Source organism: Falco naumanni, chromosome 16, assembly GCF_017639655.2.
Source record: "Falco naumanni isolate bFalNau1 chromosome 16, bFalNau1.pat, whole genome shotgun sequence".
NCBI lineage: Eukaryota > Metazoa > Chordata > Aves > Falconiformes > Falconidae > Falco > Falco naumanni.
The window spans coordinates 2,478,678-2,503,839 of record NC_054069.1 but is presented as its reverse complement, the minus strand read 5'-3'; the positions used below and the strand labels follow the sequence as shown (position 1 = coordinate 2,503,839).

The following is a 25,162-nucleotide window of genomic DNA, read 5'->3' as shown; positions in this document are numbered from 1 at the left end:
CTAGCGGGGGGGCGGGGCCGGGCGGGCTGCGCGCGCAGGACGGGGCGGGGCGCGGTGGCGCCGGCGGGAACGGGCAGCGCGGCGGGAGCGGGGCCGGGGATGGCGGTGCCGTTCGTGGAGGACTGGGACCTGGTGCAGACGCTGGGGGAAGGCGCCTACGGGGAGTGAGTGAGGGGGGGGGGGGGGCAGGCGGGGGGGGGGGGGGGGTGTACCCTGCCGGGGCGCGCCCCCTGCACGGCTCTTGCACGCCCCTTGCACGCCCACCGCCGCCTGCCCGCCCCGCACCCGCTGCGTGGCTACTGCTGGCCGCTCGTGGGCCCGTTGCGTGGCCGCTGCTCGGCTGTTACGTGCCCCGTGGGCAGGCGCTGCGTGGCCACTGCTTGCCCGTTGCGCGCCCTGCGTGTGCCCGCTGTGTGCCCACTGCTTGCTCTGCGTCCCTTGTGTGCCCGCTGCTTGCTCTGCGTCCCTTGTGTGCCCGCTGCTTGCCCTGCCCCTTGTGTGCCCGCTGCTTGCTCTGCGTCCCTTGTGTGCCCGCTGCTTGCTCTGCCCCTTGTGTGCCCGCTGCTTGCTCTGTGCCCCTTGTGTGCCCGCTGCTTGCTCTGTGCCCCTTGTGTGCCCGCTGCTTGCTCTGTGCCCCTTGTGTGCCCGCTGCTTGCCCTGCCCCTTGTGTGCCCGCTGCTTGCCCTGCCCCTTGTGTGCCCGCTGCTTGCTCTGTGCCCCTTGTGTGCCCGCTGCTTGCTCTGCGTCCCTTGTGTGCCCGCTGCTTGCTCTGTGCCCCTTGTGTGCCCGCTGCTTGCTCTGCCCCTTGTGTGCCCGCTGCTTGCTCTGCGTCCCTTGTGTGCCCGCTGCTTGCTCTGCCCCTTGTGTGCCCGCTGCTTGCTCTGCGTCCCTTGTGTGCCCGCTGCTTGCTCTGTGCCCCTTGTGTGCCCGCTGCTTGCTCTGCCCCTTGTGTGCCCGCTGCTTGCTCTGTGCCCCTTGTGTGCCCGCTGCTTGCTCTGCCCCTTGTGTGCCCGCTGCTTGCTCTGCGTCCCTTGTGTGCCCGCTGCTTGCTCTGCCCCTTGTGTGCCCGCTGCTTGCTCTGTGCCCCTTGTGTGCCCGCTGCTTGCTCTGCCCCTTGTGTGCCCGCTGCTTGCTCTGTGCCCCTTGTGTGCCCGCTGCTTGCTCTGTGCCCCTTGTGTGCCCGCTGCTTGCCCTGCCCCTTGTGTGCCCGCTGCTTGCTCTGCGTCCCTTGTGTGCCCGCTGCTTGCTCTGTGCCCCTTGTGTGCCCGCTGCTTGCTCTGCGTCCCTTGTGTGCCCGCTGCTTGCTCTGTGCCCCTTGTGTGCCCGCTGCTTGCTCTGTGCCCCTTGTGTGCCCGCTGCTTGCCCTGCCCCTTGTGTGCCCGCTGCTTGCTCTGCGTCCCTTGTGTGCCCGCTGCTTGCTCTGTGCCCCTTGTGTGCCCGCTGCTTGCTCTGTGCCCCTTGTGTGCCCGCTGCTTGCTCTGCCCCTTGTGTGCCCGCTGCTTGCTCTGCGTCCCTTGTGTGCCCGCTGCTTGCTCTGCCCCTTGTGTGCCCGCTGCTTGCTCTGCCCCCCTTGTGTGCCCGCTGCTTGCTCTGCCCCTTGTGTGCCCGCTGCTTGCTCTGCCCCTTGTGTGCCCACTGCTTGCTCTGCGCCCCTTGTGTGCCCGCTGCTTGCTCTGCCCCTTGTGTGCCCGCTGCTTGCTCTGTGCCCCTTGTGTGCCCGCTGCTTGCTCTGCGCCCCTTGTGTGCCCGCTGCTTGCTCTGCGTCCCTTGTGTGCCCACTGTTTGCCCACTGCTTGGCTCTTGCACGCACCTTGTGTGCCCACTGCTTGGCCCTCGCATGCCCACTGCTTGCTCTGTGGCCCTTTTGTGGCCACCGCTTGCCCACTAATTGCGCTGTGCCCCCTGTGTGGTTACTGTTCGCCCACTGCTTGGCTGTTGTACACCCCTTGTGTGCCCGCTGCTTGGCCATCACACACCCACTGCTTGCCCACTGCTTGCTCTGTGCCCCTTATGTGGCTACTGCTTGCCCATCGCTTACCCACTGCTTACTATGTGCCCCTTATGTGGCTACTGCTTGCCCATCGCTTACCCACTGCTTACTATGTGCCCCTTATGTGGCTACTGCTTGCCCATTGCTTACCCATTGCTTACTATGTGCCCCTTATGTGGCTACTGCTTGCCCATCGCTTACCCACTGCTTACTATGTGCCCCTTATGTGGCTACTGCTTGCCCATCGCTTACCCACTGCTTACTATGTGCCCCTTATGTGGCTACTGCTTGCCCATCGCTTACCCACTGCTTACTATGTGCCCCTTATGTGGCTACTGCTTGCCCATCGCTTACCCACTGCTTACTATGTGCCCCTTATGTGGCTACTGCTTGCCCATCGCTTACCCACTGCTTACTATGTGCCCCTTATGTGGCTACTGCTTGCCCATCGCTTACCCACTGCTTACTATGTGCCCCTTATGTGGCTACTGCTTGCCCATCGCTTACCCACTGCTTACTATGTGCCCCTTATGTGGCTACTGCTTGCCCATCGCTTACCCACTGCTTACTATGTGCCCCTTATGTGGCTACTGCTTGCCCATCGCTTACCCACTGCTTACTATGTGCCCCTTATGTGGCTACTGCTTGCCCATCGCTTACCCACTGCTTACTATGTGCCCCTTATGTGGCTACTGCTTGCCAATCGCTTACCCACTGCTTACTATGTGCCCCTTATGTGGCTACTGCTTGCCCATCGCTTACCCACTGCTTACTATGTGCCCCTTACGCGGCTACTGCTTGCCCATCGCTTACCCACTGCTTACTATGTGCCCCTTATGTGGCTACTGCTTGCCCATCGCTTACCCACTGCTTACTATGTGCCCCTTATGTGGCTACTGCTTGCCCATCGCTTACCCACTGCTTACTATGTGCCCCTTACGCGGCTACTGCTTGCCCATCGCTTACCCACTGCTTACTATGTGCCCCTTATGTGGCTACTGCTTGCCCATCGCTTACCCACTGCTTACTATGTGCCCCTTATGTGGCTACTGCTTGCCCATCGCTTACCCACTGCTTACTATGTGCCCCTTACGCGGCTACTGCTTGCCCATCGCTTACCCACTGCTTACTATGTGCCCCTTACGCGGCTACTGCTTGCCCATCGCTTACCCACTGCTTACTATGTGCCCCTTACGCGGCTACTGCTTGCCCATCACTTGCCCACTGCATGCCCACTGCTTGCTACATGCCGCTTTTGTGGCTACTGCTTGCCCACTGCTTGCCCATCGCATGCCCATGGCTTGCAGTGTGTCCCTTGTGTGGCCACTGCTTGCCCACTGCGTGCCCCCCCCGTGGCCGCTGCTTGCCCGCTCCTTGGCTGCTGCGTGCCCCTCGTGTGCTCCTTGCTTGCCCATCACGTGCTGCCTGCGCCACCCGCCTCCCCCGGCAGCGTTTCACGCCCCCCCCCGCTGACCTGCCGCGCGCCCCAGGGTGCAGCTGGCCGTCAACCGCCGCACCGAGGAAGCCGTGGCCGTCAAAATCGTGGACATGAAGCGAGCGGCCGACTGCCCGGAGAACATCAAGAAGGAAATCTGCATCAACAAGATGCTCAACCACGAGAACGTCGTCAAATTTTACGGGCACCGACGGGAAGGCGCCACGCAGTACCTCTTCCTGGAGTACTGCAGCGGCGGCGAGCTCTTCGACCGCATCGGTACGCCCGCTTCCAAATGCCTTCGATTTTATCTAACATGACGCCTTAAAAAATTCATCCCTAAAAGGCTGAGAATTGTTCTTCCTTTTCTTATTCCGCTCCTGTAGAGCCGGACATCGGGATGCCAGAGCCGGAGGCACAGCGGTTCTTCCAGCAGCTGATCGCCGGCGTGGTGAGCGCGGCGGGGACGCGGGGGATGCCGGCGGCGGTGCCACGCGGCGCTGACCCTTCTCTCTGTCCCCAGGTTTACCTGCACGGCATCGGCATCACCCACCGCGACCTCAAGCCGGAGAACCTGCTGCTGGATGAGCGAGGTGGGGGGGGGAGGGCGACGCATCCCTATCGGTCCCCTATTGCCTTCGAAATTTTTTCTTTGGATTTTTTTTAATTTTAATTGGGGCCCAGATAACCTGAAAATCTCCGATTTCGGCTTGGCCACCGTCTTCAAGCACAACGGCCGGGAGCGGCTGCTCAACAAGATGTGCGGCACCCTGCCCTACGTGGCCCCCGAGCTGCTGCGGCGCCCCGAGTTCAGGGCTGAGCCCGTTGACGTCTGGGCTTGCGGCGTGGTGCTGACAGCCATGCTGGCCGGAGGTGGGCTGCCTGCAACCTATAGGGGGACCTATGGAATGCATAAGGTGGGGGGACACACGTATGATGTGCTCAAGGGACGTACGTGAGATGCGGAGGTGGGGTGTCCAAAGGGCGTTTGAGGGTGCAGAGGGGATGTGTCTGCACCGTGGAGGGGGTGCGTATGAAATGTAGAGGGGGTGTACATATGGAATGCATAGGGGGAGGCGCGTGGAATGCACGGAGGGATGTATGAGGTGGGGAAGGGGCCTGTATGAGGTGCATGGTGGGATGTATGAGGTGTGTGCGTATGAGATGCAGAAGGGGAATGTATGGAAATTATAGGGGGAGGGACATGTGAAAGGTAAGAGGGGGAATGTATGAGATGCATAAGGGGATATGGAGTGCATGGAGGGGGACGTGTGACATGCATAGCAGGGGTGTATGAAATAGCTAAGGGGGATGTATGGAAGGCACAGAGGGACGTAAGCTGCGGAAGGGAACGTACGAGATGCATAAGGGAGTGTATGGGATGCATAGGAGAGGTATGGAACGCATGGGGGGAATCCATGAGATGCAGCACCTGCTTCAGAGCAGAGGTGCCTGACACAGAAGACGGTGGCGGTGCTGTTGTGTGCTTGTGCACACCGCTGGGCATGTGCACGTTGCAGGGTGTTTGCATGCTGCAGGGTGTTTGCGCGCTGTGGGGTGTTTGCATGCTGCAGGGCTTTGCGCGCTGTGGGACTTTGTACACTGCAAGGCTTTGCACGTTGCACACCTTCCGCACATCGTAACACCTTTGTGTGCTGCATACCTTTGCACATTGCCCCCTTTTAAAATCACGCAGAACCAGTCTTTATTACTCCCCCTTGTAAAAGCTCTCTGTGCAAACCTTGCTGTGCTGCCTCCTTTCCATTTCCATTTCCATTATTTCCCCCTTCCCACCCTGGGGCACTAAGGCAGCAGGTTTTTCCCTCTGGCAGAGTTGCCCTGGGACCAGCCCAGCGATAGCTGCCAGGAGTACAGTGACTGGAAGGAGAGGAAAACTTACCTCCCACCTTGGAAGAAGATCGATTCAGCACCCTTAGGTAAGCAACCGGCCCCCAGCGGCCCCCAGTGCCGCACCAGTGGTCCCCATTTCCCACCCTGTCTCCCCCAGCTTTGCTGCACAAGATCCTGACGGAATGCCCGACGGCGCGGATCACCATCCCTGACATCAAGAAGGACCGGTGGTACAGCAAACCCCTCAAAAAGGGTAAGGGGCCGCCAGGGAGCGTGCCCGTCCCCCCACATCTTGGCGGGGTCATTGGGTGTCTCGTCCCTCTACAGGCGTCAAGCGGGCTCGCGTGTCCTCAGGGGGGGTGTCCGATTCTCCCGGCGGCTTCTCCAAGCACGTCCGATCCGATACGGATTTCTCGCCAGTGAAGAGCGCTCTGGGGTGAGCCTGCGGTGCCCTCTGCATCCCCCTCCGCGCGCTTGGCTGCTACAAGTGGCCTCATCGCTGCTTGTGTGCTGCGGGGCTTTGCACATTGCAAGGCTTTGCACGCCGTGGGGCTTTGCATGGTGCAGGGGGTTGCACGTTGCAAGGCTTTGGACTCCACAGGGCTTTGTGTGACGCTGGGGTTTGCACGCTGCAGGGGTTTGCATGCCGGGGCTTTGCATGCTGCAAGACTGCACATCGCAAGGCTTTGCACGCTGCGGAGCTTTGCATGCTGCAGGGGGTTGCACATTGCAGGGCTTTGTGTGGCGCTGGGGTTTGCACGCTGCAGGGCTTCGCATGCTGCAGGACTTTGCGCACTGCAAGGCTTTGCATGGCGCAAGGGCTTTGTACACCACGGGGCTTTGCACTTTGCAATTCTTTGCACGTTGCAGGGCTTTCCCAAGAGGTGGTGGGGTGGAAACCACGTGTGCACAGTCTTAAAAAATCCTGCAAGATCCCAAAGCACTGTGATTTCCACGCTCATATACCTCCCTGTTCCCCCTCGGTGCGACCTCCCCTTGGCACGAGCATCCCTAATGTCCTGTCTCCCCTTGCCTTGCAGCGAGGAGAAGGCGAGCTACTCCACGTCGCAGCCGGAGCCCGGCACCGGCGGGGCGCTCTGGGAGAGCGGAGCAGCCACCATTGACAAACTGGTGCAGGGCATCAGCTTCTCCCAGCCCGCCTGCCCCGAGCACATGCTGGTTAACAGCCAGCTCCTCGGCACCCCGGGGTCCTCCCAGGTGCTGCACTGGGGGTGCTGGGCGGCCACCTCGCCGTGTTTGGGGTGCAGCTCTGCGGGTTTTGTTGTCTTGAGGTGCAGCTTGGCAGTACAGGGGGTGCAACTTTGCATCGTTTGTCATATCAGGTTTAAATGTGGCAGGTTTTGGGGTGCTGCGTTGCGGTATTTATGGCATCAGGATGCAGTACGGCGGTGTTTGGCGGGCAGCTTTGCATTTATACACTGGGGTCCAACTTTGCAGTATTTATGGTATTGGGGATGCAACTTTGCAATATTTCTAATGCAATTTGGCAGTATTCCTAATGCAATTTGGCAGTATTCCTAATGCAACTTTGCAATATTCCTGATGCAACTGGGCAATATTTCTAATGCAACTTTGCAACCTGGGAGATGCAGCTCGCAGCGTTTACCATCAGGGGGTGCAGCTTTGCAATATTTACCTTCGTAAGGCCGGTGGAGCTGGGGCTGCAGCTTTGCAACTTTGCGGGATTTGTAACTTTTGCAATGTTTTGGGGGGGCCGGCAGAGCCCGTGGCAGCGTCTGGTGAAGCGGATGACGCGTTTCTTCACCAAACTGGATGCTGACGGCTCTTACCGCGCCCTGAAAGAGGTCTGTGAGAAGATGGGGTATGGCTGGAAGAAGAGCTGCACGAACCAGGTAGGGATCAGGGTGCAAAATGGTGAGGTAGGACCCCCCCACATGTTGTTACACCTGAGAATAATTTGGGGCCCCCCCCCACCTCCCCCGCTTTGCTGCTGTTTTGCAGGTTACCATCTCGACCACGGACCGGAGGAACAACAAACTCATCTTCAAGTTGAACCTGGTGGAGATGGAGAGCAAGATTTTGGTGGATTTTCGCCTCTCCAAGGTGAGGGGGGGGTCAGGGGGGGCACGCGGTGATGCACAGTGGGTGCAGGGTGGCGCAGGGTCTTGCAAGCTGATGCATGGGGATGCAGGACCATGCAAAGTGAGGCAGGACGGTGCAAGGCTGGGTGCAAGGTGGTGCTGGTGGGTGCAGGGTGGTGCTGGTGGGTGCAGGGTGGTGCGAGATGGCTGCAGGGCAGCACCCGCTGAGTGCAGGGCAGCTGCGAGGTGATGCAAAGCAGCGTCCTGTGGGTGCAAGGTGGTGCTGGGTGGGTGCAAGGCAGTACCTGGTGGGTTTGCAGTGGGTGCAGGGAGATGCAAAATGGGTGCCAGGCGGCGCACTGGGGATGCAAGGCAGTGCTGAGGGGGTGCACGGTGGGTGCAGAGGAACACAGGACAGTGTCTGGGGGGTGCAGGGGGGTGCTCAGTGGGGTGAAGGTGGTGCAGCAGGGGTGCCTGGGGGGGTGCAAGGCCATACCCAGTTAGCGCAGGGCAGTGCAGGGTGGGTGTGAGGAGTGGAGGGTGGGTGCAAAGCAGGTGCAAGCTGATGTACAAGGGGTGCGAAGCAGTGCAGGATGATGCACAGCAGGTGCAAGGCAGCGCAAGGTGATGCAAGCAGGTGCAAGAGAGCAAGGTGGGTGCAAAGCAGTGCACAGCAGGTGCAAGGTGATGCAAAGCGGTGCAAGACGGGTGCAGAGTCGATGCAAACCCCCTCCTCTCCCTGCACAGGGCGACGGCCTGGAGTTCAAGAGGCATTTCCTAAAAATCAAGGGCAAGCTCAGCGACATCGTCAGCACCCAGAAAGTCTGGCTGCCTGCCACCTGAGCCCCCTTGCACCCCACCTGCCTTCTCCCTCTCCTCCTCTTCCTCCTCCTCCTCCTCTTCCTCCCGGCGAGGCTCCTGCGGCAGCACCCAAATGCCACGAAGGCAACCGACCGCGCGCGTGCGCCTCAGATTTTAAAGGTTCAATAAAGCCCTGGGGGGACGAAGCAAAGCCGCTTACTGCAAGGGCAGGGGGGGGACGGGGGGGGGGGGCGTTGCAATGGGTCCCATCCTGCTGTGGCCAACGGAGGGTGCTCAGCTGGCCTGACGGGTGCACCCAGGCTGCTGGGGTGGGGGGACAGTGCAAACTGGAGGGGGCCCTGGGGTGCTCCACAGTGCAGCAATTTAAAAAGGCATTAAATAATTTTTAAAAATAGCAATTAGGGATCAGTTCCCCCCTCCCCAGCTTCTTTTCACCCCAAAAAGGGGCGACATTTGGCCTCGTTATCCCAATGGGCCCCGTTCAGTCCAGCCCAGCCCCCAGCCCCCTGCCCACGGCACCGTTTGGCCTCAGATTTTGCAATTAGCGGCCAAAAATCATCCCCGGGGCGGCGGGGGGGCTGCCCTGCATCACCCTGATAGAACCCATTGGATTCCATATTTTGGGGGGTGTTTTGGATGCGGTACTGCATATTTTATTTATTTATTTATTCCATTTTTGAGGGGGGTTTCAGTGAGCGTGGGGCTCGTTCACTCTGAAACCTACTGATGGCGCAGCATTGCTCAGCCAGCGTAAATCCCCCATCCCCACCCCCACCCCCCGGGCTCTCTGCCAAGCCGTGCATCCCTAAACCGGCCTGTTACACCCCGCCAAGGTTTAGGGGCTGACCCCACTGCCCCCCCCCCCAGGCTTCGTGCCCTGTCTCAGGGCAGTGGCTGCCCTCATTTTCCAACCTCTCTTAATTGCTTTTCGCTAGGGCTAATGAGCCCAGAGCTGCCAGGGGTTGTTAGCGCTGGAGCGAGAGAGGAGAGCTGGGGATTAACCCCTTCTCCCCCAACAAAAAGAGCATCCCCCCCCCCCCCCAAAAAAAGCTCCCCACCCCAGCCATCACCATAATTCCTCCCCAAAGCTGCATCCGTGTTTAATTATGGGGGAAAAGTGCTTTTTTGTTTCCCCCCTTTTTTAGTGTTTTTTTTAATTTCCTTTTCCCTGATTGTGGCTTTTTTTTTTTTTTTTTTTTTCCTTTGGTGGGAACTCCCCTTCGGTGAAGCAATTAGCGGCGATTTTTTAATTGCATATTTATATTGCAGCTGGGGAGCGAGACCCCGGCAGCGGGCGAGGGGGAAGCAGGAAGACAGAAGACGCCGCCTCCGACCTTGTTAAGCCCTTTTAATTGTCCCGGAGATCACAGATAGCAGCCGAGGGGGGATAATTAGGCTGAATACAGAGTTTTGTGGTTCACTCCCCCCAGGAATTTATATTTGAAGGGGGATATTGTATCAGAGGGGCAGGAATACCTTGGGAATGGGGATTTGGAGGGATGCGAGGCTGGACACAGCTCGTGGCAGGTGTGGGTCACCCCACTGCAGGCTGCCAGGGCCAAGCCTCCCCTTAGGAACACATTTTCCCCCCTATTACCACCCTAAATGGGTTATTTTTGGGGGGTCACGGGGTACATCTCCCCCCTGTGATGCTTTGCTGCTCATGGTCCACCTTGATCTCACCCGTTAACCCAGCTCGGTTATCCCACGGGAATTATTTTCCACCTGAATTTTTCGACGGGGTCGGGTTTATTTATTTTTTTCACTCTGGGTGGAGGATTATTTTCTGCTTTTGGGGGTAAATTTGAGGGGGATAAAAGGTTGATTTTCCAATCTCTGCTGGTAAAAAAGGGGGCTGCAGGGAGCGGGGGTCCCTGAAAGTGCCCATTGTGCGGCCCCGCTGGGACAGGGCGCTCAGGGAGGCACCAGTGGGTGCCAAAGGCCTGAAAACAACAGCATGGGCAGGGGCGGCGGTGCCCCCCCCCCCCCCCCCATCCCAAATTCATGGTGCTGCGGTGGGCACAGGTCCCCTGGTAGCATCCTGGGTCAGGGATGTGGGATATGAGGTGAGGGATGTGAGATGCAGGGTGAGGGGTGTGCGATGCAGGGTGTGGGAGGTGAGGAATGTGGGATGTGGGTGGGGGATGTGGGATGCAGGTGAGGGATGCGGGGTGTGGGTGAGCGATGTGGGTGTGGGATGCAGGTGAGGGATGCGGGGTGAGGGATGTGGGATGCGGGTGGGGGATGTGGGATGCAGGTGAGGGATGTGGGGTGTGGGATGTGGGTGAGCAATGCGGGTGAGGGATGCAGAGTGAGGGATGCGGGGTGAGGGATGTGGGCTGTGGGTGAGGGATGCGGGGTGAGGGATGTGGGATGTGGGTGGGGGATGTGGGATGCAGGTGAGGGATGCGGGGTGTGGGTGAGCGATGTGGGTGTGGGATGCAGGTGAGGGATGTGGGGTGTGGGATGTGGGTGAGCAATGCGGGTGAGGGATGCAGAGTGAGGGATGCGGGGTGAGGGATGTGGGCTGTGGGTGAGGGATGCGGGGTGAGGGATGTGGGATGTGGGTGGGGGATGTGGGATGCAGGTGAGGGATGCAGGGTGTGGGTGAGCAATGTGGGTGTGGGATGCAGGTGAGGGATGCGGGGTGAGGGATGTGGGATGCGGGTGGGGGATGTGGGATGCAGGTGAGGGATGTGGGGTGTGGGATGTGGGTGAGCAATGCGGGTGAGGGATGCAGAGTGAGGGATGCGGGGTGAGGGATGTGGGCTGTGGGTGAGGGATGCGGGGTGAGGGATGCAGGGTGAGGGATGTGGGTGTGGGTGAGGGATGCAGGGTGAGGGATGCAGGGTGGAGGGTTTAGGATGTCGGGGCAGGATGCAGGGTGGGAGGTTTGGGGTGTGGGTGCAGGAGAGGGGGTGCAGAAGCTGGGGTTAAGCTGCAGGTGCATTCAGGTTGCAGACAGAGGATTTAGGGAGAAAAATCCCCAGGATTTAGGATGCTGATGTAGGATGTGGGGTGGAGGATTTAGGCTGCGGATACAGGTTCCCAGATGGAGGATGCAGGACATGGGCCCAGAACATAAGTTGGGGGCTGCAGAAGTGGGGTGGAGGATTTAGGATGCAGGATGGAGGATTTAGGATGCGGGAGGAAGGTTCTCAGACATGGGACACAGGAGAGGGGCTGCAGAAGTGGGATCATGGGTGCAGATGTGGCGTGCAGGACACGGCACGGGATGAAAGGGCAGATGTAGGATTTGGGATGCAGATGCAGAATGTGGGATGCAGAAGCAGAATGTAGGATGCAGAGGCGGGATATGGGACAGGTGATGTGAGAAATGGGATTTAAGATGCAAATGAAGGACACCAGGTAGAGGGCATGGGGTGCAGAAGTGGGATTTGGGATGCAGGATGTAGGACATAGGAGGCAGGATACGGATATGGGACATGGGATGCAGAACTGGGATTTAGGATTGGAAGAAGGATTTAGGGTACAGACGTATGGGTTATAGGATGTGAGGTGGGAAACAGGACATCGGATGCAGAAGCAGGATTTAGGATGCAGATAGGGGATGGAGGTGAAGGACAAGGGATGGTCCAGCCCCAGAGCATCACGACACAGCCCAGCCATGCGCAGGGATCTCACAGCACCCCCAGAGATGGGGAATGCATGCAACAAGCCAGGAAATGCAAATTTCCAAGGAAAAATTATAGCTTTTGAATCCCATACAGGGATTTTGCCACCCGTCCCCCATCTGGGAGGCAGAACCCGGCCGCGTGGCCACATCTGCCTGCCAGATGTGCCGGGATGGTGATTCAGGGAGGGGAGCAGAGCCCCTGCGGATGGCGAAACCTCCCCACTCCCACCCCATGTGCAGGCCAGTTTGGGAATGCCGCTCTCCCATATCACACCTGCTCCGGAGAAATGCCTGCATGGGACCAGGAATGAGCTAGAAGGAAGGACTGGATGGGACCAATCTGGCCTTGCAAATGATTTTTAATTGCAATTAAGCTTTTGTGCTGGGGCTGGGGGGATGACGGGCACGAGGCCCAGCCAGGATGCATCTATAGGGTCCACAACCCAGTATGGCCCAGCAAGGACCCTGGGCTGAGTTTATATAGGGTCCCTAGGTGGGGTGGGGGTCCCCAGTGAGGCTGGTTGGACCATCAGGATTTGTTAGTACCCTCAGGGTCCTGACAACGGGACAGGGCTGCAGAGGCGGGATGTAGATGTGGGATGCAGGTGGAGGGTTTGGGGTGCAGATGCAGGACATGGGATGGCGCAAGACGCGGGTGCAGGATGGGGAGGCAGGATGAGGGTGCAGATGCAGGACAGGTGGTGCAGGAGGTGGGATACAGATGCAGGATTTAGGGTGCGGATGCAGGGTTTAGGGTGCAGATGCAGGATTTGGGATGCAGATGTGGGATGCAAGAACCCCGGTGCAGGATGCATCTCCAGGACGTGGGAAGTGGGATGCGTGGTGCAGGATGTGGGATGAAGGGTGCAGATCCAGGGGCAGACACGGGATACAGGTGCAGGATGCAGATGTGGGATGTGAAAGCAGGACGTAGCTGCAGGATGCAAGAAGGGTGCAGGGTGCAGGTGCAGGGTGCAAGATGCAGATGCAGGCTGTGGGGTGCAGCATGCAGCCGTGGGATGCAGATGCAGCTCCAGGATGGCGATGCAGCACTTTGAGCCGAGAACAAATGGCAGAAACATTTCCCCGTCTGTTTTTTAGGGGCAAAGTTGGAATTTTTCCACTAACATCAGCCTTTTGGGGACAGGCAATCCAACAGGTTTGCTTCTTGCCAAAGCTTTTCTATTTTCTGAGCTGTCCTCTTCAGCTCAGTGTCTCCAGGACAACAAAATATTAATTTAAGAAAAAAAAAAAACCCTGAAGCCAGAGCAATTCCATCCAAAAGCGCCCAAATCCAGCATTTCCCTTCCTAAATCGGCATCTCCCTCCTTTCTGCTCAGCGTTTCCCACTCTGGAGGTGCCGGAGGGGCTGGATATTTAGCCCAGGAGATGTTTTACCTCTTGCAAAACCATCGCAGCAGCCTTGGGAAAGCCGCCACATTAATAAAAGCAAAAATGCAGAGGAGTCTGTTAAGGAAACTCCTGCAAAAACTTCTTCCAGAAAACATCGCAGGCAACATCGGGTTTTTCTTTGGGCTTTTTTTTCCTGTCTTGTTTCACCGGGGACATGAGTTTTGCAGGTCAGCGGGTGCCCAGAGCATGGTGCAAGGTGGGTTTTTGCAGCAGGTTTGCCCCCGGAGCCTCCTGTCAGCAGCTGGGAGGGGTTTTGCAGGGGAAAACCTGGAATTTGCAGGTTAAAACTGGAATTTGTGCGTTAAAACATGCAAATAACCCCCCAAAATGGGGGGATCGGCACTGTGGATGCAGCCGGCAGCGATGCCGGGACCACGGGTGAGGGGCCCCATCGGTGCCTCTCGCCTGGCAGGCAGGAGAGGGAGAAAAATGCTTTAAAAAAGGTAAAAAAAAGCTCCAAACCAGTGAAGCTGAGGTCATTTTTTTGGCGAGGAAGTCAGTTCCTTCGAAATGCCTCCGGGTCGGGTTTAATATCAGCAGAAACATTCTTGGGCAGGGTGGGGAGAAAGCACTGCTCTTGGCATTGAAAGCGGACCCCAAAAAATCCAAAACACCCTAAAAACCCCCAAAGTCCCCCCCAAAAAACCCTCCGGTGCTTTGCAATCCCCAGGCATGAAGCAAGATGAGCATTGGTGGGGGTAGAAGAGTGAAATCAGCCCACAAAGGGGAAAAAATCCCCCCCGAGGAGCTGGGAGCTGAACCTTTAAGTGGCTTTTGAGCATCATTTGGCCCCTGCCAGGATTTTTGGGGATGTGAAGAGGAAAGTGTGGGGGCCTGGCATGGAAAATGCCATTTTTCCCATCGTTCTGAAAGGATTTAGCTCATTGCTTTGTTCCCTCCTTGATGTAGCATCATCTTGCCGGGCTCAGCACCCACCGACAGCCACCTTTGGGCAAAGAAACCTGGTGCAAGGAACATTCCCTGCTGGAAAAGATGCCAAAAAGGAGGGGGAAAATGAAATGGATTGCATCTGCCCTGCTTTGCTGGGAGGGCTGAGCAGCTCAGGGGCCTTTCGGTGCCTCGCTGCAAGCCCGTGGCCGCCCTGCGAAGCTGTTCTGGCTTTTCCAGTGATTTAGCACATTAGGAGGGTTATGGTTTGGCCATGTTTATTTTGCTAAACCTCACAAACCCATAATAGAGCTTAGGGGGGAAAGGAGGAGGCGGGGAGATGCACTGAAAAGTTATTAAAAAAAAAAAAAAGAGAGGGGGGGTGGGCAACCCCAGCAGCTGAAGAGGGAAAACGAGTTTGGGATTGCAGTGGGGCTCTGCATCTGCAGAGCAGCTGCAGGCAGGGATGCGGCGGGTAGCAGGGATGCGGCGGGTAGCAGGGATGCCGTGGGTAGCAGGGGTGCTGCACCTTGCTGGGCACATGCACCCCGCCGGAAGAAAAGTGGGAAAACATTGCACAGGAGGATCGGAGGGGGGAAAAAAGCATCTGGAGAGGTTCTGATCCTCCCTGCGAGGGAGGCAGCAAGGCGATGCTCCGGCTTGGGAAGGAGATTTCTCCTCCGCACTTGCACATTCCTCCCGTCAGCAGTATTTACATGACAGCACCAGGAGAAATCCCAGGTCGGCCGGACCACCTCCCATCCGTTATCACCCCGCTGCCGCGGCCCCACGGTGCCTTGCTGCTCAATCCTTGTCTTTTCTCCCTGATCCCCTTGCCTGCACCCTACAGCCACAGTCCCTCCTACACAACAGTCTGGCTTGTGACCCTCCGGATTGCTCCCCAAGATTTTCCCAGCCCAGCACCCATAGGTGCCCTGACACAGCCTTTTACAGAGGCAGGGATGCTGCAAGGGTGGTACCTGCCCCTCTCAGGTGTGGGGTTTGGGGTGAACTTTGCTCCATGGGGTTGCTCCATCTCCAGGCAGCTCTGGAAAGACCCAGAACCGCTGTCTCCTCCTGGCAATAGGCGTCAGGAGGTGTTGCAATGCACGAGGATGTTTGCGATGCACGAGGATGTTTGCGATGCACGAGGACGTTTGCGATGCACGAGGACGTTTGCGATGCACGAGGATGTTTGCGATGCACGAGGATGTTTGCGATGCACGAGGATGTTTGCGATGCACGAGGATGTTTGCGATGCACGAGGATGCTTGTGATGCGCGAGGATGTTCGCAATGCATGAGGATGTTTGCAGTGCATGAGGTTTGCAATGCACGAGGGTGTTGGCAATGCACGAGGATGTCCGCAATGCACAAGGATGTTCACGATGTGCGAGGGAGGATGTTTGCAGCACATTGGGGTGCTTGCAGGATGCAGCGACACTCACAACGCGCAGGGGTGTTAGCAGCAGGCGAGGCTGCGTGCAGCAGCGTGTGGGGATGTTTGCAGCACGCAGGGATATTTGCAGTGCAAGGGAGATAGTCGTGTCGCACAGGGATGCTTGCAGCCCACGAGGGTGTTGCAGTGCACGGGGATATCTGTGTGGCACAGGGATGCTTGCGGCACATGGGGACATTTGCAGAATACAGGGATGTTTGCCACGCACAGGGATGCGCGAAGTGATTTTGCAGGGGACACCTGCATCAGCTTCTCAGGCTTTCCGTGCCTCAGTTTCCCCATGCCTGAGAGCAAGAGGAGCACGAGGGCCCGTCCGTTTGCTCGGGGCTTGGCCTCACAGGACACTGTGGCGCTGGGAAACCTGGCCGTGCCGCAGCGGTTTGGCTGCCGGCATTGCATTCGGCGCTTGGAGGGCGGCCAGGAGGAGCGCTGGGGGCCCGCTGCTCGCCAGATGCGATAAGGAGAGGTTTGGCCGAGGCTGGAAAAAGAAAGAAAAAGAGGAGGGGGGGGGCGAAGGCAGAAAAAAAAAAAAAAAAAAAGCAAAAGCAAAGCAAATTCCTTGGCAAATCAAAGCGAAATGCTTGCAGAGCAAGCGCACGGCCTTGCATCCAGCCATCCGTCTTGATAAGGGGCTCCGGGGAGGAGGAGGAGGAGGAGGAGGAGGAGGAGGAGGAGGAGGCAAGATGATGCTGGGGACCCGCCAGCAATTGTGCTTCACTGCAAGAAACCCATCAGGTGTCCGGCCGCTGGGTGACGAGGGGACGGGGAGCCAGCGTGCCTCAGTTTCCCCACCTGGTGCATGCACCGAGATGGGGGAAAGGGGTTAAAAGTGTGCGGGTAAAACGCCTTGGAGGGGTTAAACGGGGCGATTTTCTGCCGGGTTTTATCCAAAACATATGTTTTCACCACTATTCGAGTTATCTGGGATATTTCCTGCGTGTTTGCTCCTATGGCAACCGGCCCAGCATGAAAGACCTATTTACTGGGCTCGGGGATAGGGAACAGCCATATGGTGTCAATTTTGAAGGCGCTCCATCCCCTCCGCCTGTCTCCGGTTCTCCCCCCACCACGGTCTTGGCCCCTCAAGGGGTGTCCACCACGAGCCGGGTCCAGCCGGGGTCCAGGATGGGCACTGTGGGCAAGGGGACGTGGTGCGTTGGGTTTGGAGAGCTCATAGAAGGTGGCGATGGACTGTGGCAGCAGCCAGAGGTCCTTCAGGAGGGTGGAGATGGAGAGGAGGTACCTGCAGCATCAGCCTGAGGTCTTTCGGGGAGGGGGGGATGGAAACAAGATGCGTACATCAGTCTGGGATCCATCAGGAAGACAGGGATGGAGACAAGGTACCTGCAGCATTGGGCTGAGGTCCTTCAGGGAGGTAAGGATGGAGGCAAGGAACCTACAACGTGGCTTTGAGGCCTGGCCAAGATGCTGGGCTGGAGATGGGGCTGGGGATGGGCTAAATCCAGCATCAGTCTGATGTCCAACTGGGAGATAAGGGCTGGAGACAAGCTACCTGCAGTGTTGTCCTGAGCTCCATAAGGAGATGGGGCTGGAAAGACCAGGGAGAAGCTCCCTACATCAGTCTGAGATCCACCAGGAGATAAACCTTGGAATAGGACTGGAGACAAGCTGTGGGCAACACTGGCCAGAGGTTCATCCAGATGATGGGGCTGGAGGCAGGACCAGGGAGAAAGTCCCTGCACTACAGGCACGAGGTCCATCCAGGAGGTAGGATGGACACAACCTGCAGGTCCCAGGGGCCATGAAGACCTCTTGCCACCCCCAGACCCTGCCAAGGGGGTGCAGTGAGGTCTGTCTGTCCCACCCCCGGCTTCTTGGAGGTAACCCCGATGCCCTCAGAAACCCGGCAGATGCTGCACGGGGCGTCCTCTGCTCCTTCCAAAAGACCGGGGCAAGTTTTGGACCCAGCACCAGAGCAGCTTCACAGGATTGAACGACCAGCATCCAGGAAAACAGAGCCGAAATGTTCTCTAGTCTACTGGGACAAAAATAAGGAAAAAAATTATTATTTTCTAATAAATGTAATTCTGTTGTTGTTGTCGCTGAGTGTTTGCTGCCGGGAGAGATGATAAAGCCAGGCAGGACCAGGCACAGAGCGGGACAGGGGATTTCGGGAATGATTCACTCCCAAAGCTCCTGCGGAGGTATTTCTGATGAAAACAAGCCAAAATAGATTCTTTCTTTTTACTTTTTAAGATTAAAAAAAAAAAAATAAAAGTTTTACAGAAGTGACCCTTCCCACCAGCCTTGCCATTTTAATTTTTAATTTAAAAAAAAAAAAAAGAAAAAAAAGGCTTTCAGCCAAAGTAAACCTTTGCTATGAAAACGTGTGTTTGGGTCAAAAAGCCACTTTTCACCAGGAGAAAAATAAACCTACAAAAAAACTTGTCCAACCCCTGAAGTGATGGGCTGGCAAAGCTCACGGGGAGACACGTCTTCTGTGGAGACGACAGCTCTTCTCCCCCTCTCCTCCTGCTTCTCCTCCTCTTCTCCTTCTCCTTCTCCTTCTCCTTCTCCTTCTCCTTCTCCTTCTCCTTCTCCTTCTCCTTCTCCTTCTCCTTCTCCTTCTCCTTCTCCTTCTCCTTCTCCTTCTCCTCCTTCTCCTCCTTCTCCTTCTCCTTCTTCTCCTTCTCCTCCTTCTCCTCCTTCTCCTTCTCCTTCTTCTCCTCCTTCTCCTCCTTCTCCTTCTTCTCCTTCTCCTCCTTCTCCTCCTTCTCCTTCTCCTTCTTCTCCTTCTCCTCCTTCTCCTCCTTCTCCTTCTCCTTCTTCTCCTCCTTCTCCTTCTCCTTCTCCTTCTCCTTCTCCTTCTCCTTCTCCTTCTCCTTCTCCTTCTCCTTCTCCTTCTCCTTCTCCTTCTCCTTCTCCTTCTCCTTCTCCTTCTCCTTCTCCTTCTCCTTCTCCTCCTTCTCCTTCTTCTCCTTCTCCTCCTTCTCCTCCTTCTCCTTCTCCTTCTCCTCCTCCTCCTTCTCCTTCTCCTCCTTCTTCTCCTTCTCCTTCTCCTCTTCTCCTTCTCCTTCTCCTTCTCCTTCTCCTTCTCCTTCTTCTTCTCCTTCTCCTCCTCCTCCTCCCCCTTCTCCTCCTTCTCCCCTTCTTCTGTCCCTCTCCTCCTTCTCATTCTCCTTCTCGTTCTCCTCCTTCTTGTTCTCATTCTCCACCTTCTCCTTCTCCTCTTCCTTGTCCTCCTCATCTTCCTCCTTCTCTTGCTCTACTTGTCCTTGTCGTCCTCCTCTTTTCCTCCCCTTCTATTGCCTCATCTTGTCTCTTCTCTCATCATCTACATCTTCTCATCTCTTCACCGCCATCTTCTCCCCCCAGGTGCCACGTGCTCCCCCCGTGCTCCAGCCTAACCTCCCCCCCCCCCCCGAGCCTTCCCGCCCGCGTCAGTTGCCTCTGGCCCCCCACCTGCTCCTGCCTCAGTTTCCCCACTCACACCAGTGCCTGCCGCACCGCAGAGCACATTCAGTAGCTGATGCCACCCAGTGCCACCTCCACCGCCGCGGGCAGGGGGGCACCAGGCAGCCAGCTGTCCCCTGCTGTCCCCTTCCCAAGAGGGACCCCCGAACCTTTCCCCCGCTGGAGACCCTCGGGCGCCGATGGGCAGTGGGGCAGGCTGGGGGGCTGGGCTGGCCCCGGGGGGAGCTGGCTGGTGAGGTGGGATGCCTGCTGGGGACAGGACCAGGTGATGGGGACCAGAGTGAGGGACCCAGTGGGGACTGGGACAAGGCACCTGATGGAAATGGGGACAAGGTGATGGGGGCTGGGATGAGGCACCTGATGGGGACTGGGATGAGATGATGGGGACTGGGATGAGGTGATGGGGACCAGGACGGGGTGATGGGGACCGGGATGGGGTGATGGGGACCAGAATGGGGTGACGGGGACTGGGATGAGGTTATGGGGACTGGGATGAGGTACCTGCTGGGGATGGGGTGATGGGGACTGGGATGAGGTACCTGCTGAGAACAGGGTGATGGGAACTGGGATGAGGTACCTGCTGGGGATGGGGTGATGATGACCGTGATGAGGAACCTTCTGGGAATGGGGTGATGGGAACTGGAACGAGGAACCCGCTGGAGCTCAGCATGGGGCTGACAGTGACCAGTACATGGCGACGGGGAGCATCTCCCATCCCCATCCCACCCCCCACCCCGACCCTCAGCTCTGCTCCCACAGCCTTCCCACTACCCCAGCCCCCCTGCGGGGGTCCCCCCTGGCTCAGCCCCGAAGCCGGGGTGCCGGACGGCTCCGGTGGGGTTGGCAGCACCGCGGGCCGGAGCTGGCGGCTCAATGGCGGGGCCTGGCTCCCACGAGCGGATGAAAGGCGCCCTGTCCCAGCGGCATTAGACGCGCTGCGAAGGCTCATTCCCGATCGGTCACGCTCCGAGGCACAGCTGCAAAACCCCCTCCGAGAGCCCGGGATGCTCCGGGGGCTTTGTTCTGTCCTGGGGAACCGTGACAAGACGATGGGATTATGAGGCAGGAGAAATAAATAATAATAATAATAATAATAATAATAATAATAATAATAATAATAATAATAATAATAATAATAATAATAATAATAATAATAATAATAATAATATATAAAAATCATCCTTGCTGCGACCACGCGGGCTGGGTGGAAAAACAAAGGAGATCTCGAATCTCCATCTTCGCTCCGTGAACGGTGGCGTCACCCGCTGCACGTCGGTCCCCAGGGATGCACCGGCCCCACGGCTCTGGGGGAAGGAAGGGGCACGGGGAGGGTGCGGGGGTCCCCAGGGAAGGAGGGTTGCTCCTTGGGGTGTCCCCCTGCATGTCTGCTGCCAACCCCCGGCGGCGAGCCAGCAAGCGAAGGGAGGAGAACCTTGTGAGGAAGCAAATCATACCAGGGGGAAAAACCTTGCATGGAGGGGAAACCTGGCAAGGAAGGAAAATCTTGCAAGAAGGAAAACCTTGCAAGGAGGAAAACCTTTCATGGAGGGAAAATCTGGCAAGGAGGAAAAAACTTGCATGGAGGAGAAACCTGACAAGGAACAAAACCTTGCAAGGAGGAAAAACCTTGCAAGGAGGAAAACCTTGCACCGAGGAAACCTGGCAAGGAGGAAAAAACTTGCATGGAGGAGAAACCTGGCATGGAGGAGATACCTTGCATGGAGGAAAAATGTGGCAAAGAAGGAAAACCCTGCAAGGAGGAAAATCTTTCATGGAGGGAAAATCTGGCAAGGAGGAAAAAACTTGCATGGAGGAGAAACCTGGCAAGGAACAAAACCTTGCAAGGAGGAAAACCTTGCACCAAGGAAACCTGGCAAGGAGGAAAAAACTTGCATGGAGGAGAAACCTGGCATGGAGGAGATACCTTGCATGGAGGAAAAATGTGGCAAAGAAGGAAACCTTGCGAGGAGGAAAAGCCTTGCATGGAGGAAAAACCTTGCAAGGAGGGGAAACCTTGCATGGAAGAGAAACCTGGCAAGGAATGAAATCTTGCGAGGAGGAAAAACATGGCAAGGAGGAAAAAACTTGCATGGAGGAAAAACTTGGCAAGGAAGGAAACCTGGCAAGGAGGAAAAACCTGGCAAGGAGGAAAAACCTGGCAAGGAAGGAAACCTGGCAAGGAAGGAAAAACCTTGCAAGAAGGAAAATCTTGCATGGAGGAAAACCTTAGGAGGAGGAAAACCCTGCGAGGAGGAAAACCTTGCATGGAGGAAAACCTTGAAAAGAGGAAAAACCTTGTGTGGAGGAAAAACTTGGCAAGAAATGAAACATTGCAAGGAGGAAAAACCTTGCAAGAAGGAAAGCCTTGCAAGGAGGCAAACCTTGTGACGAGGAAAACCTTGTGATGAGGAAAACCCTGGCAAGGAGGAAAAACCTGGCAAGGAAGGAAACCTGGCAAGGAAGGAAAAACCTTGCAAGAAGGAAAATCTTGCATGGAGGAAAACCTTAGGAGGAGGAAAACCTTGCATGGAGGAAAACCTTGAAAAAAGGAAAAACCTTGTGTGGAGGAAAAACTTGGCAAGAAATGAAGCATTGCAAGGAGGAAAAACCTTGCAAGAAGGAAAGCCTTGCAAGGAGGCAAACCTTGTGACGAGGAAAACCTTGTGATGAGGAAAACCCTGGCAAGGAGGAAAAACCTTACCAAGAGGAAAAACCTTGCACAGAGGAAAACCTTGTGATGAGGAAAACCTTGCATGGAGGAAAATCTTCCAAGGAGGAAAAACCTGGCAAGGAAGGCAACCTTTCAAGGAGGAAAAACCTTGCATGGAGGAAAACCTGGCGAGGAGGAAAAGCTCAGCACCCTGCACTCAGCACGGCCACATCCTTCCCGGCACGGAGCCTGGCATCGTTTGCCTTCGCCGAGGTTAATTGGGTTAGCGCACGGCTAAAGGGCGTAGCTTGTCCGGGTGCCTGCTCCCTAATGAGCATCTCATTTGAATCTATGCAAAATAGCAGGGAGCATGGAGACATGCTAATTAAAGCGATTTCTGTTCTCTAATTAAGCAGCAATTCTCCACCCCAAGAGGGTATTCTCATGCAAATTTGGATTTGGAGGGGAGAGAAACACCCTGAAAATTTACAGGGGGGGGTCACGGTTTGGCAGCATCCCTGCTCTGCGAAGGACCATCGTTATAATCTTAATTTTAATTATTTTTACCCCCCAAAGCCATCGCACTCCTGCGCTGGGGGAGAGCCTCAAGTCCTCGGCCTCTCTGCCGGCCACCACATATCAAGTGATTTCACTTTTTCGTTTTGTTTTGGGGCTTTTTCTGTGGATTATGGGATTTGTAATCCGCCCAGGACTTTTCTAGTTTTTGTTTTCTTTATTTTTTTCCCCCTTTTACACTTGTGGAAATAATGACGTCCTCCAGGAAACCTCCTGAGGGATAAAATTAGGGCTGGTAAACACAGGGTAGTGCAGCCCATCGGTTTTGCAGGTTTGCCTGAAAACCAAAAAACTTTGTTCCAAGGTGTTGGGGTTTTTTTTGGGTTTGTTTTTGTTTTTTAATTAAAAAAAGCAGATTTCTCTTTTATTTTTAAACACAGGAGCTGTGTCTCTGTCCCGCCTGTTCCACGTGCTGCTCAAGCCGTTCCACACAAAACCTTCCTCTGGATAAATCCCCTTCCAGTTCAACCACCACATGCAGACGCAACCAAAATTTCATAAATTCAAAATAATATTTAAAAAACCGAGGCATTTGGGGCGTGTTTGGGGCTTTTTGGAAGGGCCAAGGGTTTGGCTGCAGGATGAGGCTGTAATGCGCCGGTTCACCGTTTTTAATCCCGCAGATTAGGTCTAATGCCGCGCAATTTAGCAAGCTGTTAATATTAAATTACGCTGCAAATGACGGGAGCTTCCCCGACGCTTAACGTGCTCGCGCTGCGGTTTGCAGCTGGATGCTGTCCAAGCCCCAGTAAAGCCCCACTTGCTGCTGGTTTTCAGCCCCGTCTCACTGGAGCAGGGTTTTCTCCGTGGTGTTAGAGGGTGGGAAATCAGGCACGGAGCATGCGCGCAGCGTGCAGGATTGTTTCCAGCCTGCCGGAAAAAACGCTGGAGCTGCTCTCCTGCTCCCTCGCTCCTGCGACGCTTCAGCTTTACGACCGGCTGCAGGAGATGCAGCGCTCTGCTGGCAACCCCGGCTCTGCACCGGGTTGTAAAAGGGTTGGGAACACCTCGGTGCAAGAGTAAAGGGTTTACAACAGGTACCGCAGGCCTGCCAGTGTCCAAATGAGCGGCCTGGGCGCTGCAACCACCTTTGCACGAGGGGAGGGTTGCACAGTGCACGACCCTCAGGAGCATGCGAGCGAGCAGCCTGTCCGTGGTGCACAGTTGCAAGGGTACGTGGTTCGAGGGTTCACCATTGCAATGGTGCACGGTTGCAGGGGTGGGCTGTTGCAGGGGTACACAGTTGCTGGGTCCAGTGTTGTGGGGGTGCACAGGCACACCATTGCAGGGGTGCATGGTTGCAGAGGTCCACCATTGCAGGGGTGCCGGTGAACGCTGTTGCAGGGGTGATGGTTGCACGGTACACCATTGTGGGGGTGTCACTGTTTCAAGGAGACATTTTGCAAGGGTACATGTTGCAGCAGTATGCAGTTGCAGGGCTGTATGGTTGCAGGAGTACACTCTTGCAAGGGTGCAGAGTTGCAAGGGTGCAGAGTTGTAGGGTTGCAGGGGGAACATCATTGCAGGGGTGATGGTTGCAGGGTACACTGTTGCGAGGGTGCATGGTTTAGGGGCACATGGTTGCAGGGGCATGAGGGTGCATGGTTGCAGGGGCACAGAGTTGCACAGGTGCATGGGTGCGTGGTTGCATGGCTACACAGTTGCAGGGATGCATGGTTGTACAGGCACATGTTTGCATGGTTGCACAGTTGCAGGGGCACATGGTTGCAGGGGTGCATGGGCACACAGTTGCACGGCCACACGGTCGCATGGTTGCAGGGGTGCATGGGCACACAGTTGCAGGGGTGCACGGTCGCAGGGGTGCAGGAGTGCACATGTGCAGGAGTGCCAGGGCACACAGTTGCAGGGGTGCATGGTTGCACGGTTGCAGGGGTGCAAGGATCCATGGGCACACAGTTGCAGGGGTGCACAGCACACAGTCACATGGTTGCAGGGGTGCATGGGCACACAGTTGCATGGCCACACGGTCACACGGTTGCAGGGGTGCATGGGCACACAGTTGCAGGGGTGCACGGTCGCAGGGGTGCAGGGGTGCACGGTCGCAGGGGTGCAGGGGTGCATGTGCAGGAGTGCCAGGGCACACAGTTGCAGGGGTACGCAGTTGCGTGGTTGCATGGTTGCATGGTTGCAAGGATGCATTGGCACACAGTTGCAGGGGTGCACGGGTGCACGGTTGCAGGGGCGCAAGGATGCGTGGGCACACAGTTGCAGGGGTGCACAGCACACGGTCACACGGTTGCAGGGGTGCATGGGCACACAGTTGCAGGGGTGCAGGGGTGCACATGTGCAGGAGTGCCAGGGCACACAGTTGCAGGGGTACGCGGTTGCATGGTTGCATGGTTGCAAGGATGCATTGGCACACAGTTGCAGGGGTGCACGGGTGCACGGTTGCAGGGGCGCAAGGATGCGTGGGCACACAGTTGCAGGGGTGCACAGCACACGGTCACACGGTTGCAGGGGTGCATGGGCACACAGTTGCACGGCCACACGGTCGCATGGTTGCAGGGGTGCATGGGCACACAGTTGCAGGGGTGCAGGGGTGCATGGGTACACAGTTGCAGCGGTGCAGGGGTGCATGGGTACACAGTTGCAGGGGTGCAGGGGTGCATGGGTACACAGTTGCAGCGGTGCACGGTTGCGCGGTTGCACGGCTGCAAGGCTGCAAGCGCCCTCCGCGTGGGACGCGGAGCCCCGCGGCGGCGCGGGCGCCCCCGCACCCCCCTCCCCCCTCTCCCTTAAAGGGCCCGCAGCCCCGGGGCCGCCCCGAGGGGACCGTAGGGGACCGGGCCGCGCTGCCCCCCGCCGTGTGTCGTGCCCCCCCCCCCGCCGGCCCGGTGCCGCGCCGGGCGGCCCGCACCCCCCCGCCCGTTGGTACGCTCCGGGGGCGGGGCGGGGCGGAGGTGCCGCGGCCGCCTCCGGCACG

At 57.1% G+C, this 25,162-nt stretch overlaps 1 protein-coding gene across 2 annotated transcripts; it reads left to right on the top strand.

Moving 5' to 3' along the window:
• Positions 1 to 56: 56 nt before the first annotated feature.
• CHEK1 (checkpoint kinase 1) lies at positions 57 to 8,342 on the top strand. Of its 2 annotated transcripts, none has more exons than XM_040616120.1 (12): positions 57 to 164; positions 3,481 to 3,704; positions 3,812 to 3,876; positions 3,949 to 4,018; positions 4,110 to 4,298; positions 5,258 to 5,362; positions 5,434 to 5,529; positions 5,631 to 5,712; positions 6,317 to 6,494; positions 7,019 to 7,150; positions 7,260 to 7,361; positions 8,087 to 8,342. In XM_040616120.1, the coding sequence occupies exons 1-12, from the start codon at positions 100 to 102 to the stop codon at positions 8,180 to 8,182; spliced, it is 1,404 nt and encodes a 467-aa protein (XP_040472054.1). In that variant the 5' UTR covers positions 57 to 99; the 3' UTR covers positions 8,183 to 8,342. The 2 variants fall into 2 exon arrangements, with proteins under 2 accessions (XP_040472054.1, XP_040472053.1); XM_040616119.1 differs by having other exon boundaries at positions 62 to 164; positions 5,604 to 5,712.
• Positions 8,343 to 25,162: the final 16,820 nt, after the last annotated feature.

Excerpts from the sequence above, each read along its gene's own strand:
- CHEK1 (XM_040616119.1), top strand. The coding sequence starts at position 100 with ATGGCGGTGCCGTTCGTGGAGGACTGGGACCTGGTGCAGACGCTGGGG. Across the intron at positions 165-3,480 it reads GGGGAAGGCGCCTACGGGGA|GGTGCAGCTGGCCGTCAACC; the intron begins GTGAGTGAGGGG and ends CGCGCGCCCCAG. Across the intron at positions 5,363-5,433 it reads GATCGATTCAGCACCCTTAG|CTTTGCTGCACAAGATCCTG; the intron begins GTAAGCAACCGG and ends TGTCTCCCCCAG.